This window comes from Phalacrocorax aristotelis, chromosome 8 (genome assembly GCF_949628215.1).
Source record: "Phalacrocorax aristotelis chromosome 8, bGulAri2.1, whole genome shotgun sequence".
Lineage (NCBI taxonomy): Eukaryota > Metazoa > Chordata > Aves > Suliformes > Phalacrocoracidae > Phalacrocorax > Phalacrocorax aristotelis.
In genome coordinates, this window is record NC_134283.1 from 3,104,664 (window position 1) to 3,123,216 (window position 18,553).

Below are 18,553 nucleotides of genomic sequence, written 5' to 3' on the forward strand. Positions count from 1 at the left end.
AGGCGTCACGGTGTCGCTGCTGGAGAGCGAGCAGGAACCGCAGCCTCGCCGTGACAAACGGCTCCGGCACAGCCGCAGCCGTGCCCACGCGGGCGCCGCCGGCGGGCTGGGCCGTGCCGCGGCACAGCCAGCTTCGCCGCTGCACTGGGACCCGGAGGGGGGATCTGGTTGAGCAGTGGTACCCACGGCTGTGGGGATGGACTGACCCCCGGCACACAGTGTCACCGCCAGCTTCCCGCCACCGTGCAACGTGTCCCCACGGCCGTATTAATTTGCTGGAGGGGACCACCTGGGTTGGGCACATCCCTGGTTGGGAAGGGTTAACGGCGCTGTGTCTCTCTCTGGAGCCTTTTGTTTCTTTCCCATTTTTTTTCTCCCCCCCTTCCCCTTTTTAATGAGGGGTTAGCACAGCTGTAATTGCAGGTTCCAACTTTCCGCCAGCAAACACGGCTGAGAAACTTTAAACACGGCGGCGGCGGGGATGTGCGGATCCAGCCACCGCCCCTCCTGTGGGCACCCAACGGGGTGGCAGGGACCCACAGGGCGCTGAGCCGTGCCACCGGCGGGGACCCCTGCCGCACCGGGTCTCCAGGCACAGCCTGCTTGTGGGGGAAAACCCTCTGGTTTCAGGACTCGAGGAGGAGGAGGAGGAAGATGATGGAGAAGGCAAAGGCTTCCTGGAGGGAAGAGCAGCTGAAACTGCCTGGGTGAACATGCTGCAGGGGCTGTGCCTGTGGCGGAGGTGATAAAGCCCCAGCGTGAGTCGGGGGGCTTGGCAGCCTCACTGACAAAGGGAGCTGCGGGAAGCCTGCTTGCCGCAGCCCTAAACACTCCAAAACCACCTTTTATTTTGAGGGCTGCCTCGCAGGCCTGGGGGGAAGCAGGGTGATGGGAAGTGGTGGGGTCTTGTCCCCCTCCAGCCCTGCAGTTGGGTGCTGGGGTGCGCTGCTCCCCCCATGCCAAGGCTCCTCCTGCAGCCAGCTCTCTGCAATCCCCCGGGAAGTGCAGGATGCGGCCCCTCGGGCCGAGCGTCCTCCCCACCTCGGCCCTCGCTCGCTCACAGGAGCTTGCACGCAGGCTGTGCCAAAAACCATTGCTGGTGCAGCTGTGCCGGTGCTCGCCGGGCTCCGTGCCCGCCGCCCTACCGTGGTGGTGCCAGCCAAGAGGCAAAGCACCGTCACCCCATCCACCCCCGGTGCCCTGGCTGCCGGGAGCACGGGGACTTTCCAGGGTGCTGCCAGCCGGGAGGGTGGAGGCTGGGGCTGTGCGGGTGCGATGCTCCTGGCGTGGGGTGGGCTTTGCTGTGCCCATGGCACGCCGTGGGCGGCATCGCCGCTGCAGGTGCTGCAGCCCGCCCCGGCGGCAGGCGAGGCACAGGGGAGGTGGAACGGGGAAGCCGCATTTTCTGGTGTCCCGAAGGCACAGGAAACGCGCCGGTGACGCCGCCTGCGTGCCGGATCCCTCACCAGAGAGCCACTGCGGCCCTTTGCTTTCCCGCTCCGTCACCGCCGTCCCGAAGCCGGGGCCGAGGGGAGAGCCGAGTGCCGTGGCAGGTATTTATCCCCGTGACAGGAGCAGGAGGAATGTGCCCTTGGCGGGGAGAGACGGACACAGGGACACTGCTCCCTGCCCTTGCTGCCATCGTGTGCCCTGGCTGCGAAGCTGCCTGCCCTGGGCACCGAGCTGAGGGCCGGTGGGGCACCGTGGTGCTGCCATGCCGGTGGTGGGGAACACGGGTGACACAGAGTCTAGCAGTGCCTTTCTGTGCCTGTCCCTCGAGGCCACCAGCTGTGTTTTGACCCTGCTTGAGCTCGCCTTTGTACCGGGGACCTACAGAGACAGAGGCAGATGCCACACGGGGTTTTGTGGGAGCACCGTGCCGTGGGGCCATCTGTGCCAGCTCCAGGAACCTTTTCTCCCCTGGTTTTGTCACCTGTGGAGCTGCCCTGCCATCCCTGCCCACCTCCCCTGGCTTGCAGCCCTTGCCTGCATGCAAGCTCAATTTTTCCCGTGTTAATAACATCACGTAATGATGTGACATTGATGTCACCTTGTTGCACAGCTACCTTGGACCCAGACACTGCCCAGGGTGATGCCCTGTGGCCCTGGTTCCCCGCTGGGGCTGTGCACAGCCGGTGTGTGCTGCAGAGCTGTTGCAGTCCCTGAGTTCCTCTGTCCATGTGCGTGCTGCCTCGGTGCGTTTCTGCAGACAGCCACTCATGCAACGAGCGGGCCGACCTCAGCTCAGCACCATTTGGCAGGTGCAGCCAGCTGGTCCCCTCTCTTCACCCGTGGGGACGTGCATCTCCCCGAGCCCCAGGCTGGGCCAGGCTGAGCATCGCCGTGGTGGGGTGTGGGGGGGATGTCAGCCCTCGCCTTGAATTTTGGCGCTTGGTGGCAGAGCATGCTTGCTTCCTGGCCTCTGCCTGAGCGCCTTGGGGTGCTGCTGAGCAAATTAGCACCCAAATCAACCCACTCGCCTCTAATTGGGGGTGAGTCTTTGAGGACGTGGTTGGGGAGGAAGGCCCCCCCCCCCTCCGAGGGGCTGCCTCGATGCTTTATCTGGGTGGACAGATCCCTCCTAATTGAGCAGATATTCCGTGTTCGCAAACAGATGGCTCCTTTGCATCAATTATTCCTTATCTGTGTAACCGGGGATGATTTGCTGACAGATAGCGCTGGGTGAAGTTAAAGCAAGGAGGCGGCCGGTGCTCTGTGCTGGCTCCGGCTGCTGCCTGGGGGGTCCCAGGGGGCATGGGCAGGGATGGGGGATGGATCCTGGCTGCCCCTTGGGCAGGTGGGACCAGCCTCTGGTGCTTTTGCATCTCAGCATCCCCTGGCAGGAAAATTAAAGTGGTGGGGGCTGTGGGCTGCCACCGGCGTGGGGCTGATGGTGGGTTGGGGTCTGGGGTGCTGCTGGGGCTCCCTGGGGAGCAGGAGGGTGCCAGCCTTGACCTGTCAACCGCTGCCAAAATCCACCTTCCCCGCCGCGACCCCGGCCCAACTCGCTGCTCCCTGACTACATCTTGCCCAATGCTGCTGTGACGAGTGACGGGGGATGATTAATGCTAATTAATGATTAGTTGCTCCGGGTATCAAAGTGTGCCCCAGCCCTTTCCCATGCCCACAGGTAGGGGATTGCTGCCTGCTGCTGCCTGTGGCATTGCCCTGGGAGGAGGAGCAGGGCATGGCATCTGTTCTGGGACCCCAGAGGGATATCCCTGCCATCTCCAGGGATCCTGCGCCGAGCTTTTGGGGAGGGGGACTGGTCCCTGAGCTTGTCCCCTGCCCACTGTGAACATCATCTTCTGTTAATCGTTGGGAAAGAGAAGAGCATCCCGCCATTGCCGGGGCAGCCGGTGGCACCCTGCCAGTTGGAGCCGGTACGTGGTGGCACTCGAGGACTCTCAGGATATGCCGAGCACTTGCGGTTGTGCGGCGCTGCCATATGGATTCCATAAATTAAACCTTTCCAGGAAGCGAACGGTAAATTTATATGTCCGCTCGCGTGCGTGGCTCATTGAGTCTAAGGGCTTCCCAGCAAAAAACTCACCTACCATCCATCTCGCTTTGGCTCTCCATGTTTATAGGACTAATGCTGAGAAAAATGGGATCAGCTTAAAATCCTCGCTGTGCTGGAACCCTGACCCTCGTGTCCCCACACTGGGAGCGGGGTGTCCCTATGGGTGTCCTCTATGGCAGGAGTGGACGTCACCTGCATCCTGCCATGCCTGGGGTGGGTGCAGCATCCCGGGAACCCGCTTGGACCCAGGGCTGGGTTGTGCGTGTGCCTGTCCCAGAGCGGCATGGCGGTGCCGGGATGTGTGCGACGTCGCTGGCTGTCGCTTTATTAAAGATAAATAGAAGCGGCGACAGCCCAAGCTGTGTGCCTGGGCACGCCTGACGCAGGAGGGTGGCAGCTACGACAAACACGGGGGCCACAGCAGCACCCAGGGACACCCGGGGTCAGGGTCCCCAAACCGAGCGAGAAACAGCGGCAACGCCGTCCCTATCCCTGTGGCATGTTCGCCTTGCCCGCCAGGCAGGGATGGCGATGGGGGGGTTGTTGATCTCGAGTAAACACTGCCCGGTTGAGTAATCAGGAGCTGCCTAACCGGCCAGCTGCCGCCAGCGAGCAAGGGGACGCCGCTTTGATTCATGTCCTCTCCCCCCCCTCCAGCCTTTCTTGTCTGGCCACGCTGGGAGCCATCGGCCAGATCCAGCTGTAGCCCCGTGGTGCGGGCTGGCGTGCGGCTCCCCGCGCCGGCCACGTGCACCGGCCAGCAGGAAAACAAAAGCATCCTGTGTCTGTGCGCCCCGGTTCCCACCCCCGTGCCCCCCACCCGTGCCGGTGGTGCTCCGGTCCTGCCGCGCTCAGGCTGGGGAAGGGAAAAGCGCTGAGTCTCTGTCCTGCTTCTCTTCCAGGCGTCCTCTTCGACCGTCGAGACAGCCGCCACCAAGCCTGCTGCCGGCGAGCACCGGCACCGGGCGGCCAGTGCCGGGGAGAGCCCAGGGACGGGCGGCAGCGCTGCCCCAGACATCGGCCAGCGGACGGCTTTGGATGCGGAGGGTGCGGACGCTGGAGCCACAAGTAGGTGATGCCAGGGGATGCTGGGGGGTGTGGGGATGCTGCCTCCGAGGGCCGTCCCCTGCCCTGCTGCGGGGTGCACCGCCAGCCTGGCGTGCCGCCACGGTTTGGGTCTCCCGGCGAAGGTTTGTGCCCCGCGGTTTGGGGTTGGGGCTCTGAAACCCGCAGCGCTGCCGGGGAGGTGACCCTGATGGCACCTCGGTCCCTGCTTGCCGTCCCTGAGGCCGTGAGTCAGGCCACGGGCGCCAGGGAGAGCCGAGGCATTGGGCTGGCTGTGTTGGGGAGCTGGGGGGGGCCCCCGGGGCTGGGCCAGGCCGCGGCTCCCAGGACTCGGCCGCCCCGTCCGTCAGGAGTGGCAGCATTTTTGGGAGAGGTATCATGCGTGCTTCCCGCCTGCCGCCTCCCTGGACCGGCTTGTTTGCCAGCCCTTCCCGGCGGGCGCGCCGTGCTGCGCCGTGCTGTGCCGTGCCACGCCAGGCTGCTTTGATCTGGCAGCAACCGCCGATGCCGGTTCCTGGCGCTGGGCTGGGGAGAGCCGGGAACCGCAAGGTGCAGCGGCGCAGGGAGCTGGAGCGGGCAGGGAGCTGGGGCAGGTAGCGCTGCCTCCATGGGGCGAGGGGGCTGCTTGCCGCAGGGGGGGGTTGGGTTGTGACCCCACCCCATGTCGCCGAGGAAGGGCGCTTCCCGGGGACATGGTGGCCCGCGTCAGCTGTCAATCAGCCCCGTGGGGGTTTGGGCTGGGTTTGGGACCCCGCAAAGTGCTGTGTCCCCCGGGGTAGGGGGGCTGTGAGGCATTTGCAAGCTGCTCACAGCCCAGCCAGCAGCGGCACGGAGGCAAGCTGGGAGCCGTGGCCTGGAACGGGCCCGCTGGAGTCAGCTCGGGATTTATTACCCTGCCAGTGGCTGCCGGGCAAAGGTGACAGTGACTAATGGCTTGTTACACGCCTGCCACATCTCATCTGCGCACCGCGGCCGGCTGCTGGCGCTCCCAGCCCTGGTGTGCGGGCAGCCTGCGCCCTCTCCCTTCCCTGGGGGGGGGGAAGAGGTGAACCCCACTGTGCCCCCGTGGGGACCTCGGCCAGAGCGGGTGACGGTGACAGCTGGCCGGCTTGGCACAGGAACCCATCCCCATGCAGAGGATGGGGAGCCGCTCCGGCAGCGTCCCCACAGCGCTTGCCGCCTGCGCCGCGGCCGGGCAGAGCCGGGCTGGCATCCCCAGGGGTACCACCAGATTTTGGGGCTTCCCATCCGGTGGTACATCCCAGGATGTCCTTGTGTGACACACAGGACTTTCCGGCATGTGAAACTCTTCCGTGGTTGCAAAACCATGAGCTGTGCTTGCTACTGCTCTGCCGGCACCGTGGCAATCCCATGCCGGGGTTGCTGGGCTGGGACGCGGAGGGGCGCGGGTGCGTGCGTGTGCGGATGGATGCTGACAAAGCCACAAATGCATTCACTAGGAAAATTAAAAAATTAACAGGCATTGGCTCGCTCTAGATTAGCAAAGGCAGGGAGATAAAAGCGGCTCTTTATACCTTGTGAGAATTGCTGATAAGGGCATTTGTTCCTCTGTATTCTTTAAAAAGAATGCAATAAAAATTTAAAATAGAACGGGAAAAGGGAGACGGAGGGGAGAAAGGACTGGTGCTGCTGGCGAGAAGGGCTGGGGGAGGCTGCAGGCAGCGCCGGCATGGTGGGCAGCTGGGCCTGCTGGAGGAAGAGGAGGAAGATGGAGGGGGAGCGGAGGTGAGGGGGAGCCGCGAAGGGGCTCGGGTGGGTGGGTGTGCGTCGTGGCGTGGCAGCTTGCTTGGGGACGGCTGGATGTCCTCGCCGCGGCCTGCATGTCCTCCAGCAGAGCTGCAAGTTCATGGCTGGCAGAACCAGGACTGAATTCCTCACCGGAGCCTCCCTTCTGCCCCGGGAAGGCTGGGGTCCTGCCTTTTGGAGCCTGCCGAGCCTGTCCGGCGTGCGGAGCTGACCGGCATGGCTTGTAATGGCCGGTAAACGATTGGCAACTTCCTCCGCTTGCGAGCGGCTGAGCCCTACCCCGCTCGTTTCACTGGTGTCTCCAAACTCAGCTGTGGGCAGAGCCCGCAGGGTGACGGTGAGGTGGCACAGGGGTGACCACCACTGTCCCTGTCTGGTGGGGACGGTGCTGGCCCCAGTCCCGCACCCAGCGCAGGGGGCGCACGGGGCATCGGGGTGCACGGAGGGGGCCGTGGTGGGAGCACCCCTTGTCTCCGCAGGGCCCAGACTCAGGACCGCCCTGGGCGCTCGCCGCGACGGGTCAGGATATGGGTCAGGCTGGCACCTCTGACCTCAGGGGTGTCCCAGAGCCCGTTTGGAGGTCCAAGCAATTTTGGGGGGTCAGGTCACCCCAACCTACAGTGCGCCCCTCGCCCTCCACTCCGTCACCCCCCAAATGCAGTGCTGGGGCGGGGTGGGGGGAGTCAGGGCTGTCACCTCCCCATCACCCTAATTCTTGGGGGCGGGCACCTTTCCCGCTGGTGCCCCGTGACCCCCATGGGACGGGGGGGGGGGGGTGTTCCCCATCTGAAAGGAGCATCCCTTTTAGGGGACCTCCCCCCTCGGCCCCTCCCTTCCCCGGGGGGAAGGTGCCAGCCCCGGCCCCCCCCCACCCCCCCGCCCCGTCGGGGCCCTGCCCTGCCCGGCCCGGCCCCCGGTGAGTCACGCTCCAGCCGTGCGGCTCCCGGGGCGGCGGGCGGGCGCCGAGGGAAGCAGGAAGCAGCGGGGGGGAAGGCTCGGCTCGGCTCGGCTCGGCTCGGCTCAGCTCAGCTCGGCTCGGCTCGGCTCGGCTCCCTCCAGCGCTCAGCCCATGGACGAGCGCAGCCCCCGCTGGACGGCGCGGCCGACGGGTGAGTGCTGCCACCCCCGGCCCAAACCACCCCCCCTCCCGGGACACCCCCCCCCCCACCAGCGCCGGGGGGGGGCGGGACACGGGGACTGCCGGTGACCGGCTGAGCTGGAGGGGTGGGATGGGTCCGGTGTGCCCCCCCTCGCCCCGCCTCAGCCCCTTTGCCTCTGCTGCTGGTTGGGGGGGGGCTCCGGCACGGGGGACAGAGGTGGCCCTGGGGCTGGGGGATGGAGGGCACCCTGGGTTTGGGGGACTCCGTGGCGTGGGGGAAAGAGGTCACCCTGGGGTTGAGAGACCCCATGGTGTGGGGGATGGAGGTCACCCTGGAGTTGGGGGACCCTGTGGTATTGAGAGCAAAGGTCACCCTGGGCTTGGGGGACACTGCTGTTTGTGGGATGGAGGTTACCCTGGCCTTGGGGGACCCCCTGGTGTGGGGGACAGAGATCGCCTTGGAGTTGAGGGAACCTGTAGTATGGGGGATGAAGGTCACCCTCGAGTTGGGGGAACCCCATCATGTGGGGAGCAAAGGTTACCCTGGGCCTCGGGGAACCCACGGTGTGCGGGACAAAAGTCAGCCTGGGGTTGAGAGACCCCAAGGTGTGGAGGATGCAGGTCACCCTGGGGTTTAGGGGTCCCTGTGATGTGGGGGATGGAGGTCACCCCGGTGTTGTGGGACCCCATGGCACAGGGGGCCCCGGAGGGCACCCTGGGCTTGAGCGATACTGTTGTTCGGGGGATGGAGGTGACCCTGAGGTTGGGGGACCCTGTGGTGTGGGAGATGGAGGTTGCTTTTGGCTTGGGGGATCCCATTGTGTGAGGGGTGGAGGTCGCCCTAGGCTTGGGGGACCCCTATCATGTGGGGGAAAGAGGTCGCCCTGGGCTTAGGGGACCCTGTTGTGTGGGGTTTGGGGGACCCCACGGCATGAGGGTTGAAGGATGCCCAGGAGCTGGGGGATGCTGGGGGGCGATGAGACCCGCCGGGTGCTGTGGGCTCCGGGTCCGGTGTTGGCCGAGGCGCTCAGTCCCCATGTCCCACATGGCCACAGAGGCCCTTTGGGTTGTTTCCCCTGGGGGGGAGCCCGGCCGGCGGGCTGGCAGCACACGGGGGTGTGCAGGGCCGTGCTGGGGCTCAGCCAGCAGCACCGACCTTGGCATGTCCCCTTGCCTTGCTGCCTGTACGCTTCCTGAGCCGAGTGCACGGGCCGTGCCTCAGTTTACCCACGCACCGCTCCACCTGAGCCTTGTATTATCCGTATTTCTGGACACCTGGAACCGCCGGAGCTGGGGAGGGAGGGTGTTGCCAAACAAACCGCGCAGCTTGACGCGGGGAGGCCGGGCACCGCACGCCGCATCGGGGTGATACCGCAGCCCCGGCGTCTCGCCTGGCCCATCATCACACCGCCGTGTTTATTGCTGTGTTCCATCCTTGCTCTTCCACCCCTGCCTGCGCCGCCCGCCTTGCCCTTCGCCCCTGGGGCCCGGCGGTTCGCTGCGCTGTGCTTGCGCCCTGTGTTGTGCTACGTCCCAGCGACTACTTTGCACGGTGGAACCGGTGCCAGCGCCCGGCTGCTGTGCCCGAACCCTAGGCAAGTGCCCGCTGCCAGCCCTTGGAGCAGCAGGGCGAGCGCCGGGCTTTCTTCCTCCTCCTCCTCCTCCTCCTCCTCCAGCGCTGAGCCGCAGCAGCGGGCACGATGGTGGGGTGGGTGCCGGGGTGCCATGTGGGTGCCCGTCGGGCCACGAGCGGGAGCCACGGAGGGAGTTAATGGAGGGAAAAAGGCAGCGGGAAGCCAGCGCCTCTTCCTGCAAGCACGCGCGTGCGCGCCGGCCCCCCGTGCGAGCATCGGGGTGAGCCGTGTGGTTTGTGGGTGTGCCCCCGCGGGGCCGCGCGCGGGCGAGGTGAGCGTGCGCCAGGCTGCGTGTGTGCTTGGCAGCCTGTTTGTGTAACCTGGTGGGGAGGTGTTGGGTGTTGACGACGACGGCGAGCGGCGGCAGGGCTGGCCGGCCAAGGCCAGCCGCTCCTGTGGGGCTGGCGGGGGGAGGCGAGGCGAGGCGTGCGTGGCGGAGCTGCCTGCGCACACGCGCGTGCATGTGTTGCACGACCCAAAGGTGTGCCGGCAGCTGCTGGTGCACCTTGTTGGGTGCACGCCGGGGTGTGCGTGCACACGAGCGCGTGCGTGCACGCCCCTGTGTGCCTGTGACGAGCGTGCACGCCTGGGGCCTTTTTTGGGTGGGGGGGCATTTGGGGGGGGGTGTGTGTGTGTGTTGGCTGCAGGGCCGGGAGCATTACAGCTAAGACAGTGGCTTTGGCGGGGGGCCAGGCTGCTGGGGGGATGTGGGGGGGTGCCACAGGACAGTTTATCGCGTCCTGATGTGCCAGTGCCCAGGATGGGACTGCAGGTTTTGGGGCAGCTCAAGGGAGGGGACATTATTTTTAATTTCCACTGTCGTGCTCCTTCTTCTGGCCCCCCAGCCCTCTCCCCCAGGCACTGCCCCTCACTGTGGTGTCTGGCAGCGACCCATGGGAGGTTAGGGTCTGGGTGGGCTGTGCTTGGGGGGTTTCTGCTTGCCCCGGCCGTGCTCCAGCTGGATACAAGGTGGTGGTGCTCCCACTCCACATCGGAGGGGGTGCAGTGCCATGGGTCACACCCCTGTCCCCGAGCCCCAACACTGATGCCGGTCTTGGGTGCAAGGTTTGGCATCACAGCGTGGGCAGGGGGAAATGGCCTTTGCCTGCCTCTGCCATCGCGTCCCTGTGGGCAGACCCAACCCAGACTCCTGCGTGCTGGCGTTGCTCGAGTGCATCATCCGGCAGCAGGGTGGTGGGTGTCCCCGGGGGGCCACAGGGGAGCACCACCGAGTCCCAGCTCCCCCGTCCAGGAAGGGGCAGCTGGGACGGAGCTTGGCACGCCGCAGCCGCCCGGGCAGGCTGCCAGGGGGATTGCCCTTGAAATAGCCCTTGCTGTGACTCCTGCCTCGGCTGCCCTGGCTGCTCGGCCACGGGGCCGCTCCATGTCCCGGCAACCCCCCGCCCCCTGCTCCCGGCACCCCACTGCCTGCCGGCGGTTGCAATGCGGCGCGGGAGGAAGCGTGCCCTGGCACTCCCGCGCCGATAACGGCGGCCGCCTTATCGCGGGGCCTTCTGCAAGGGCGGGTGGCACGGCCCCCCATGGCCCTTATCTGCCTCGGCCGTTGGCCCTGGCTCGGCTCGCAGCCCCCCCTTTGGCACCCGAAACACCCGGCGTAGCGCCTGCAGGGTCGTCCCTTCGGGGGCGGCCGCTTGGCAGCCTGCCCCCTCTATCCTTTTTGAAGTTTAAAATCCATTTAAGTCAAGAGGAGGGAAAGTTATTGCCTCTAAAGCCCCTTGCATTGAGCAGTAAATCCTCTTTGCTGTGCTGACTCCACCTCATAGCATCCATGGAACTGGGGGTGACTCCTGGCGGGGGGGCCTGGCTGTGTGTCCCTTTCCCCCAGCCCTGGCATCCTGCAGCTAGGTGCTGTGGGTGCTTTTACAGCTGGGAGAGAGCGGGGAGCCCCAAGTGCCCCCTCTAAAGCATGGCCAGCGTGGGGTTGGGGTCCCTTTGATGCCCCCCAGCCTCTCTGAGCTGGCAGGAGCATCCCTGCTGCTTGCTTGGTGCTTGTGCTTGTGCAACGGGGTGCTCGCTTGCCACTCGTTTGCTGCTTGCTCACCGTTTGCTCACCACCTCCTTGCTCATCACATTGATTCAGCCCAGAAAGGGGGTTCTCCTCGTAGCATCGATGCCCTCGTGTCCCCCACAGTGTAGCATGGCACGGGAGCCTGCCCCCCCTCCCCACTGCTGTGCACCTGGAGGGTTTTGAGGCTGGTGGAGCGGGAGCTTGATGCACTGCCGGCACGCCAGCGTTTTTATTTGATTTCCCTTCTCCAGAGCTGGCAATATTTAAATATTAATGCCTGCCTCTAATTGCTGTGTCAGAGGAGGGGGTCGGTGTGGGAGTGGGTTCAGGGGCGGCAGCGCCGGCTAATTTTGTTGTCTCGGGGAGTGTTTGCCGAGGAGAAATGTTTGTGCACACACACGCACATGTGGATTTTTACTCCCTTGGGATTTGCTTGGCCCTGGCAGCGACGTGCAGCAGTGGTGCCACCAGGGTGGAGTGGTCTCAGGGCCTGACGCCCCCCACCCCCTCCCATTTTGCAGTGGGGTTTGCAATGGGGTGCCCCCAGCATCCGGGCACCCCTCTCCCACGCCTGGGGCCGGAGGGTTAATGGCAAGAGAAGGGGGTTTTCTTTGGGCAGAGCGGCGTCAGATGCTTGCATGCTCGCTTCCTGTAATAAAGCGACCGCCGGCGCGCTTGTCACCTGCTCTCTGTTGTGCTGCCAAGCGGCAGACATGCCGCTTCTTGCTGCGGGCCCTGGCGCGCTCCCCACCGCCGCCGCTCCTCCTGCCCGCCCCGGGCGCTCGCCCTGTGCCAGCGCGGCATTAGCAGGTGTTTCGGGGAGGGTGCGACGGTGCCTGTTGCCGCACGCCCTGTGCGGGTGGGGGCCCCGCCTCCCCCGGGGCGTAGCGGCGATGCTGGAGCTTGGCATTTGCGTGCTCGCACCCCGGGTCCCCGTGCTGCCTCCTCTCCTCTGGGACCCGCCGCCGGGGTGCCACGTCCTCCCTGCGGCACCCTTGCTCCGTGGCCCTGCTGCTCCCCAGCATTTGGGGTGCGGAGCCCCGCTGGGAGTTGGCAGAGCCCCGTGGCGGAGCTAGCTAAGCTACAGGCAGGTGTCTCCGGTTGTCTGCGGCTGTGCCGCGCTGTGCCGCACAGTTGGATCAAGGGGGTGCACGCAACGTGCTGTGCAAGCTGCTTGGTGCTGCTGCTGCCTGCTGTGCTGGGCCATGCAACCCCCTCGGACGCACGGCCCTGGTGCCAGCATCTTCCCACACTTTCCAGCCCTGTGGGGGGGATTTTTCCCCATTGGGGGTTAGCTTTGCTCGCCCCGATGCCCTCTGGATCCCCAGCCGTTGCTCCCTGCCTGCTCCCGCCGAGGTGCCAGCTGTGCAATCTCCTTCCTCCCACCCGGCACAGCACGGCGGCGGCACCTCCGTCCCCATTAACCCTGTGGCGAGGTGCTGCATTTACTGGGGTCCTGCTCCCGTTAGCCTCAGCTGCAGGGGACTGGCACCACCGTGACCTGGCAGGGAGGCTCACTGGAAGGAGCTAACATCAGATCTGCTCCCGAGGGACAGCCGGTGCCTCTCCCCAGCCACTCGCTGGCTGGAGCATGGTTTTTGTGGGGGGCAGGGAGGTCTGGGGGTGAACTGCACCCGAATATCCCCCGTGGAGGAGGCAGGATGGGTTTTGCTCCTTCCTGCCCCGGTCCAGCCCCAGCTCCTGGCACCGGCTTTGTTTCCGCCGTATAACAAGATGATGGGTTAGGGTCAAGCTGTGGGTTCATAACTTGTTGGAAGACTTTGCCGAACAATAAAGGTGTCTGGCTTTATATCTGCTCGTATTTTATCCGCGCCACGGCCTTTCCCCAGTGCCGGCCGGGATTTACGGCGGGGGATATTTGAACGTGTCGAGGCGAGCTGGGGAAGCCGAGGCCGACCCCCCCCTCCCCTGCCTTTGCATTCAGTGCCTGTGCGCTGAAATATTTACCTTCCAGCTCCTCTGACAGTTCAAGCCGTCTCGTGAAGCAAAGGTTATTGAACTGCGAATGTTATGACATTACATTTTTGTGTCTGCACTTTCAAGATGCGTGATGCAGCCTGAATGATAAGTGATCTTGGGGTTAAGGGTGGGGTGGTTTTTTTCCTTCTCCTTTCCCTCCCTCCTGTTCTCCTCCCCGCCTCGGCGCGGGCTGTCTGCTCTGCTGGGGCTTGATAACGCTCCCTTTTATTGCCCTGCCTTTGCATTCCTACAGCTGGCCTCCCTGCAGTTGGGGTGGGTGCTGGGGAGGCTTCTAGGAGGTGGGAGAGGGACATTCCCAGCACAGAAGCTGGTCACACGGGTGCGTGCCTCAGTTTCCTCAGCCCTGGGCTCATCCCTCATGCTGTGGGGCACGCCATGGTGGGCAGACCCCTGCGCAGGAGGGTGACGGTGACACCCATGCCACCCATATCTGAGGATACTAATGCCGACTCGGGTACCCCGACCCCTCCCGCATCCCGACGCGGAGGGAAACACGGCATCCCGCATCCTACCGGGACTGTGCCGCGGGGCAGAGGAGGTGATGTGCCAGGCTGTGCCCCAGTGCCGACCTTGCGGCTCCATTAGCGGGGTTTTGGGGAGCTGGCGGGACTCCAGGCTGGGGACCCCAGCCGTCTGGACTTTGAGCATCTCAGCAGCCAGCCTCGCTTGAGGCACAGCATCCTGCGTGGCCCTGGGGACATGCGGGGAGGGGGACAAGTGACAGCGGGTCTGGCCTGGCTTGTACACACTAGAGGGCAGCAACAAACTGGATCAGCGGGCTCTGTTGGGTCCCCGGGGGCGTTGAGGGGTCTGACCCCCCAGCTTTGCCCTTGCATGGCAGGTTTGCAGCGGGGGAGCCGCTTGTTTTTAAGGGATGCTTAAACAAACCCGTTTGCAAACCGAATTCAGTCGAGCAGCAGGACGAGGGCCCTCAAACCAGTCCGACCCGCGGTGTCATGTCATTCCGGGAGCAAATTAATTAAGTCATTCCATAAATTTGGCCGTGTTCGCTGCCAGTGAATCACATCTGCCCCCTGCTCCCTCCTTCCTTCCCGGGGGTCCCCCTCCCCGCTCCGTCTCGGCTGCCTGCTAGAGTCAACATCTCACCCCGCAGCGCCTGGAGATTTCTATCGGCTCGGGGCCGGCCGAGCATCCCGAGCATCCCGGGTCGGGGCCGGCCGCCAGCGCTAACAGAAACCAGCTGTGCGGGAGGGCAGGCAGGGGGGGCCGCCGGGGAGGGAGGAAGGGAAAAAAAAAAGAGGTCAGGGCCTGGGAAATTAAATGTTCATAAACGTAGGGCCGAGCGCTTAAAAAGTAGGGCAGTGCCATTAAATCTCATTAAAGTTTAATACCTATCAGTGCCACTTCAGGCAGCCCTTGGACATTGCTTTAATTTGATGGGTGTTAAGGGAGAATTATCAAATAATTGTGCTGGCTGGGGACTTGCTTTTATCATGTTACATGGAAAGCTCTCCCGGCTTTGTGCTGCACATCAAAACAGCTGCGGATAGGTATTGTTCTGAGAAGGGGCTGGGGGGAGTCTGCAGGGGGGGTCCCCGCCATCCCCATCACCCTCGGCGGTGGCAGGAGGGATGAGGGACACCGGATCAGGTTGTCACAGGGATTAGCAGCCCTGTGGATCTGTTTTTTTCTGCCCCAATTTAACCCATCTGCCTGCGGGAGTGGTGGTGGGGGGATCTGCTGCCCCCGAGCCAGCATCCCTGGGGGTGGCATGGGGACAGCGAGCATCCTGCCACCATCCCCATGGGTCCTGCTGGTGTTCCCGTGTCCCAGCAGGGTCGTGCCGCCCTTCCTGCACTCGCTGCCTCGGGATGCTGCTGCAGACCTGTGGGTGCTGCTAATTAATACTAATTTTTGGAGAGGCTCTGGGGGCCGGAGGGAATTGCCGATGGGAAGCGCTGAGCACGCTGGGGATCACCGGCTCCGTGCGGAGGCGAGCACATGAGCCCGTGCATTTTTTATAGGGTGCACCCAGGGTTATTTTTATTTCTTTCTATTTCCTCCCTCCTCCCCTTGCTGTTAAAGTCCCGGTTGATAAAGAATTAGTGCCAGGTCGTTAGTCCTGGTTTTTATGAGATAAACCCCGGCGCAAGGTGCTGTCGTGTAAATGCTGGGGCCAGGGGAGCACAGGGATGGGGAGAGCGGAGCTGCTGCCATGAATTATTCAGCAGCGCCTGATTTCACATTATTCTCACTGATACTTTTACAACCTGTCAGTAAATAAAAAGATTCTACATTATTTATAGAAATGGACCCGAATTGGTTAGGAGAATTTACTGTTGCTATTATTAGGGGCTGCTCAGAACCGCGTTAATGAGAGCCGGGTGATGGCAAATGCTGCTTCCCGCCGGCTTGGCGTCCCTGACGCCCTCCTGGGCTGCCGCCTTGCTCCCCAAGGCTGGCTGCGTCCCCGTGGCCTTCACCGCTGCCGGCTGCCTTGGCTGGGGCCCGGTCATGCGTCCCCAGATGCAGGCTGGGCACGGAGGGATGAGGGTCTCCCTGGTTTTGGGCTGCTTGAACCAGGGATGTCTCCTTCCCGGGGACATCTTCTTCCCGGGGACATCTTCCCAGGGACATCTCCCTCCCAGGGACATCATCTTCCTGGGGACATCTTCTTCCCAGGGACATTTCCCTGCAGCTGACGCCTGCCCAGGGACATCTTGATGAAGATGTCTCCTTCCTGGGGGTGACATCTTCCCAGGGATGCCTCCTTCCGGGGATGTCTCCTTCCTGGGGATGTCTCCTTCCCAGGGATGTCTCCTTCCCAAAGATATCTGCTTCCTGGGGACATCTTCCTGGGAACATCTCCCTCCTGGGGACCACATGTTCCTCCCAGGGATGTCTCCTTCCTAGGGACACCTCCTTCCCAGGTGCCAGCCCTGGGACACACGCCTCTGCCGGAGGGGGATGCTTTCCAGGCATGGTGCAGTTAGCCTTTCTACCCCCCCGGTGAAGCAACCCCCCCATGCATGTGCCCTCCTGGCTCTGCATCCCAGCACAGCGCAGGAGTCCGGGGGCTCCAGCGCTTGCCTGTCTCCCGAGCAGGAGCCATCCCACCCACGCACCCACCAGCCCCCTGGATCCCATCCGGGCTTCCCGCATCCCTGATGTGACAGCTCCGGAGAGGTGGAAAAGCTTCGCATGGGTTTGGAAAGCCCCAGGGAGGGGGGGCTCGGCTGGGGTTAAACCGAGGCATGTCAGCGATGCGCCGTACGGACAAACGGATGGAAAAACCAAGAGGAAACCCAAGAGCGTAATGGTTTGTCTGTGGTGTCCTAAGGTGGCTGCTCCCAGCCTGCCGGTGACAGGTTTATTGGCAGGCAGGCCGGGCTGGAAGGATTGTCGGCTATTTACAGTGCTGGGGCCGTGACTTTGCGAGCAGACAGTTAACATAAATTCACATGATGGATCAGTTATCACTTCATTGAACTTGTGGCGGATCCATTGAAGGCTGTGCAGTAACATACTGTTTCCTGGCTCTGCGCAGCGCTGGGATACATTAAATACACTTTATTTATAGCTTACCATTGCTGCACTGTGGGCAGGAGAATGCAGCTTTTGCAACTATCATCTAATTTTATGATGAGCATTAAAGCAAGGCCTATAATTTGCACCTTTTTATTCATTAGACACTGGTGCAGCCATAAGTCAAGAATGCCCAGGGATTTAGATGCAGATCCAGAAGATAAACTATTGACAAGCCAGATGTATTTTTACATTAGTGTGCCTTTACAATAGTTTATGTTGAGAGTGGAATATAAATTGCATTATTAAATACGAACCACTCTTGTAACCGTGGCTCTGCCTGCTTCTGTGCAGGCAGGGCAGGATTCGGAGCCGCAGAGCAAGGAGGCTTTGCCTCAAGGCTCGAGGTTGGGTGGGGGATTTTTGTTTTGGCTTTATTTTAGCCCTGGATGCGCCCACGCAGCGGAGCAGGGGTCTGTCCCGGGGCTGTCCCTGGGAAGAGGCGGTGGCCCTGCGGGATGTCCCCATTCGGAGCAAAGCCATAGCAGCCACGTGCCCCCACCGGAGACCTCCGCTCGGCCGCTGCCACCCAGCCAGCAGCGAGTTAAATCCTTTTGTTTCCGAGGCAATACAGTTTATATTATGAGCATGAATAAAAGATGGTTGTGCTAGGGGTAGCTGTCAGGATCTTCGCCGCCTATAAAGGCTTCTACTGTAGCTTGACAGTAAAAGACTGTGTTTGGGGACTGATGTGGTTTCTCAAAGGAGCTAAATAAATAAGGGACGCTTATTTTTACACCAGTAAAGGCTGCTGGAAATTTAAAGCCCTGTTTATCTCGCTGAAATCACGGTGTTTATTGTTATCTCATGGAGGGGGAATTTGCATGTTCGCTAATAATTAACCGAACCCAGTGCTTCTCCCTCCTGTACGTGCTGCGGCCCTGCTGTTATCTGGGGGGAGGAAACGCTTGCAAATCAAATGCAAATATTGACCATGCCTGGGCCAGGCGCGCTGCGATGGCCGGGTGCCCCCTGGTACCCCGTCCCGTGGCCGCTTCGGGGGGCGGCGGGCCAGGACGGAAGGGCTGGGTGCTTGTGTGTGGCACGAGGGCGCTGATGGGAGCCGTCCCCATGGCCACCCCATCCTCATTTCCACCCCTTCCTCATTTCCACCCCATCGCCACCCCATCCTTATTTCTGCCCTGTCCCCATTTCCACCCAGTCCTTATTTCCACCACACTGCAACGCTGTCGCCGTGGCCACCTCATCCTTATTTCTACCCTGTCCCCTTTGCCACCCTGTCCTCGTTTCCAACCCATCGCCACCCCGTCACCATTGCCACCCCATTGTCACCCCATCCTCACCCCATCCTTATTTCTCCCCTGTCCCCATCACCAACCCATCCTCATCACCACCCCATCCTTATTGCCACCCTGTCCCCATCGCCACCCCGTCTTTGTGCCCGGCGCTAACAGGCGTTCCGTCCCGGTTGCCGGTCCCTGTGCCACCAGATGCTGCCACTCCGTGTCACACCATCATGTCACTAGCGGAGTGTAACGGGGAGAGCAGTCGGTGCCTTTGTTTCTCCTGCTCTCCGCACAGCTGTCACTTCCAGTGATCAGTAGAAAAATCATCACCCCACCGGATCATACATATGGAACGGTGTCTGTGCGGAATATTTATTGTAACATGTGTCGGGGCCGCGCTGGTCACAAGCCCCGGGCTTGGCTCGTGCTGCGCCAGCCCTGGAAGGATGCTCTGGTCCCCCAGGGCTCTGCCTGCCGGGGAGGTGCACGTGTCCCCATGGCCGTGTCACTGTGGTGGTGTCCCCGTTGTGGCTGGGGGACTCCGGGCTAATTGCGCTCGGTGGCCTCGGGCTGTGCAGCATCCTTGTGGGGGGGCGGGGAAAGCCCTCCCTCTCCCAGCCTGTCCCCAAGCCGGGGGGGTGG

The 18,553-nt window shown here is 63.0% G+C and overlaps 1 protein-coding gene across 4 annotated transcripts in view; it reads left to right on the plus strand.

The window, feature by feature from the left end:
• GSE1 (Gse1 coiled-coil protein) overlaps positions 1–18,553 on the plus strand; it is a 103,223-nt gene that overhangs the window by 32,613 nt on the left and 52,057 nt on the right. For 3 of the 4 annotated variants that reach the window (XM_075101222.1, XM_075101223.1, XM_075101226.1), the window contains one exon: positions 4,426–4,591. In XM_075101222.1, coding sequence (XP_074957323.1) covers positions 4,426–4,591 — 166 coding nt within the window. Of the gene's footprint in view, positions 1–4,425; positions 4,592–7,287; positions 7,465–18,553 lie in introns of those variants that run through there. The other variant, XM_075101225.1, reaches the window with a different exon arrangement.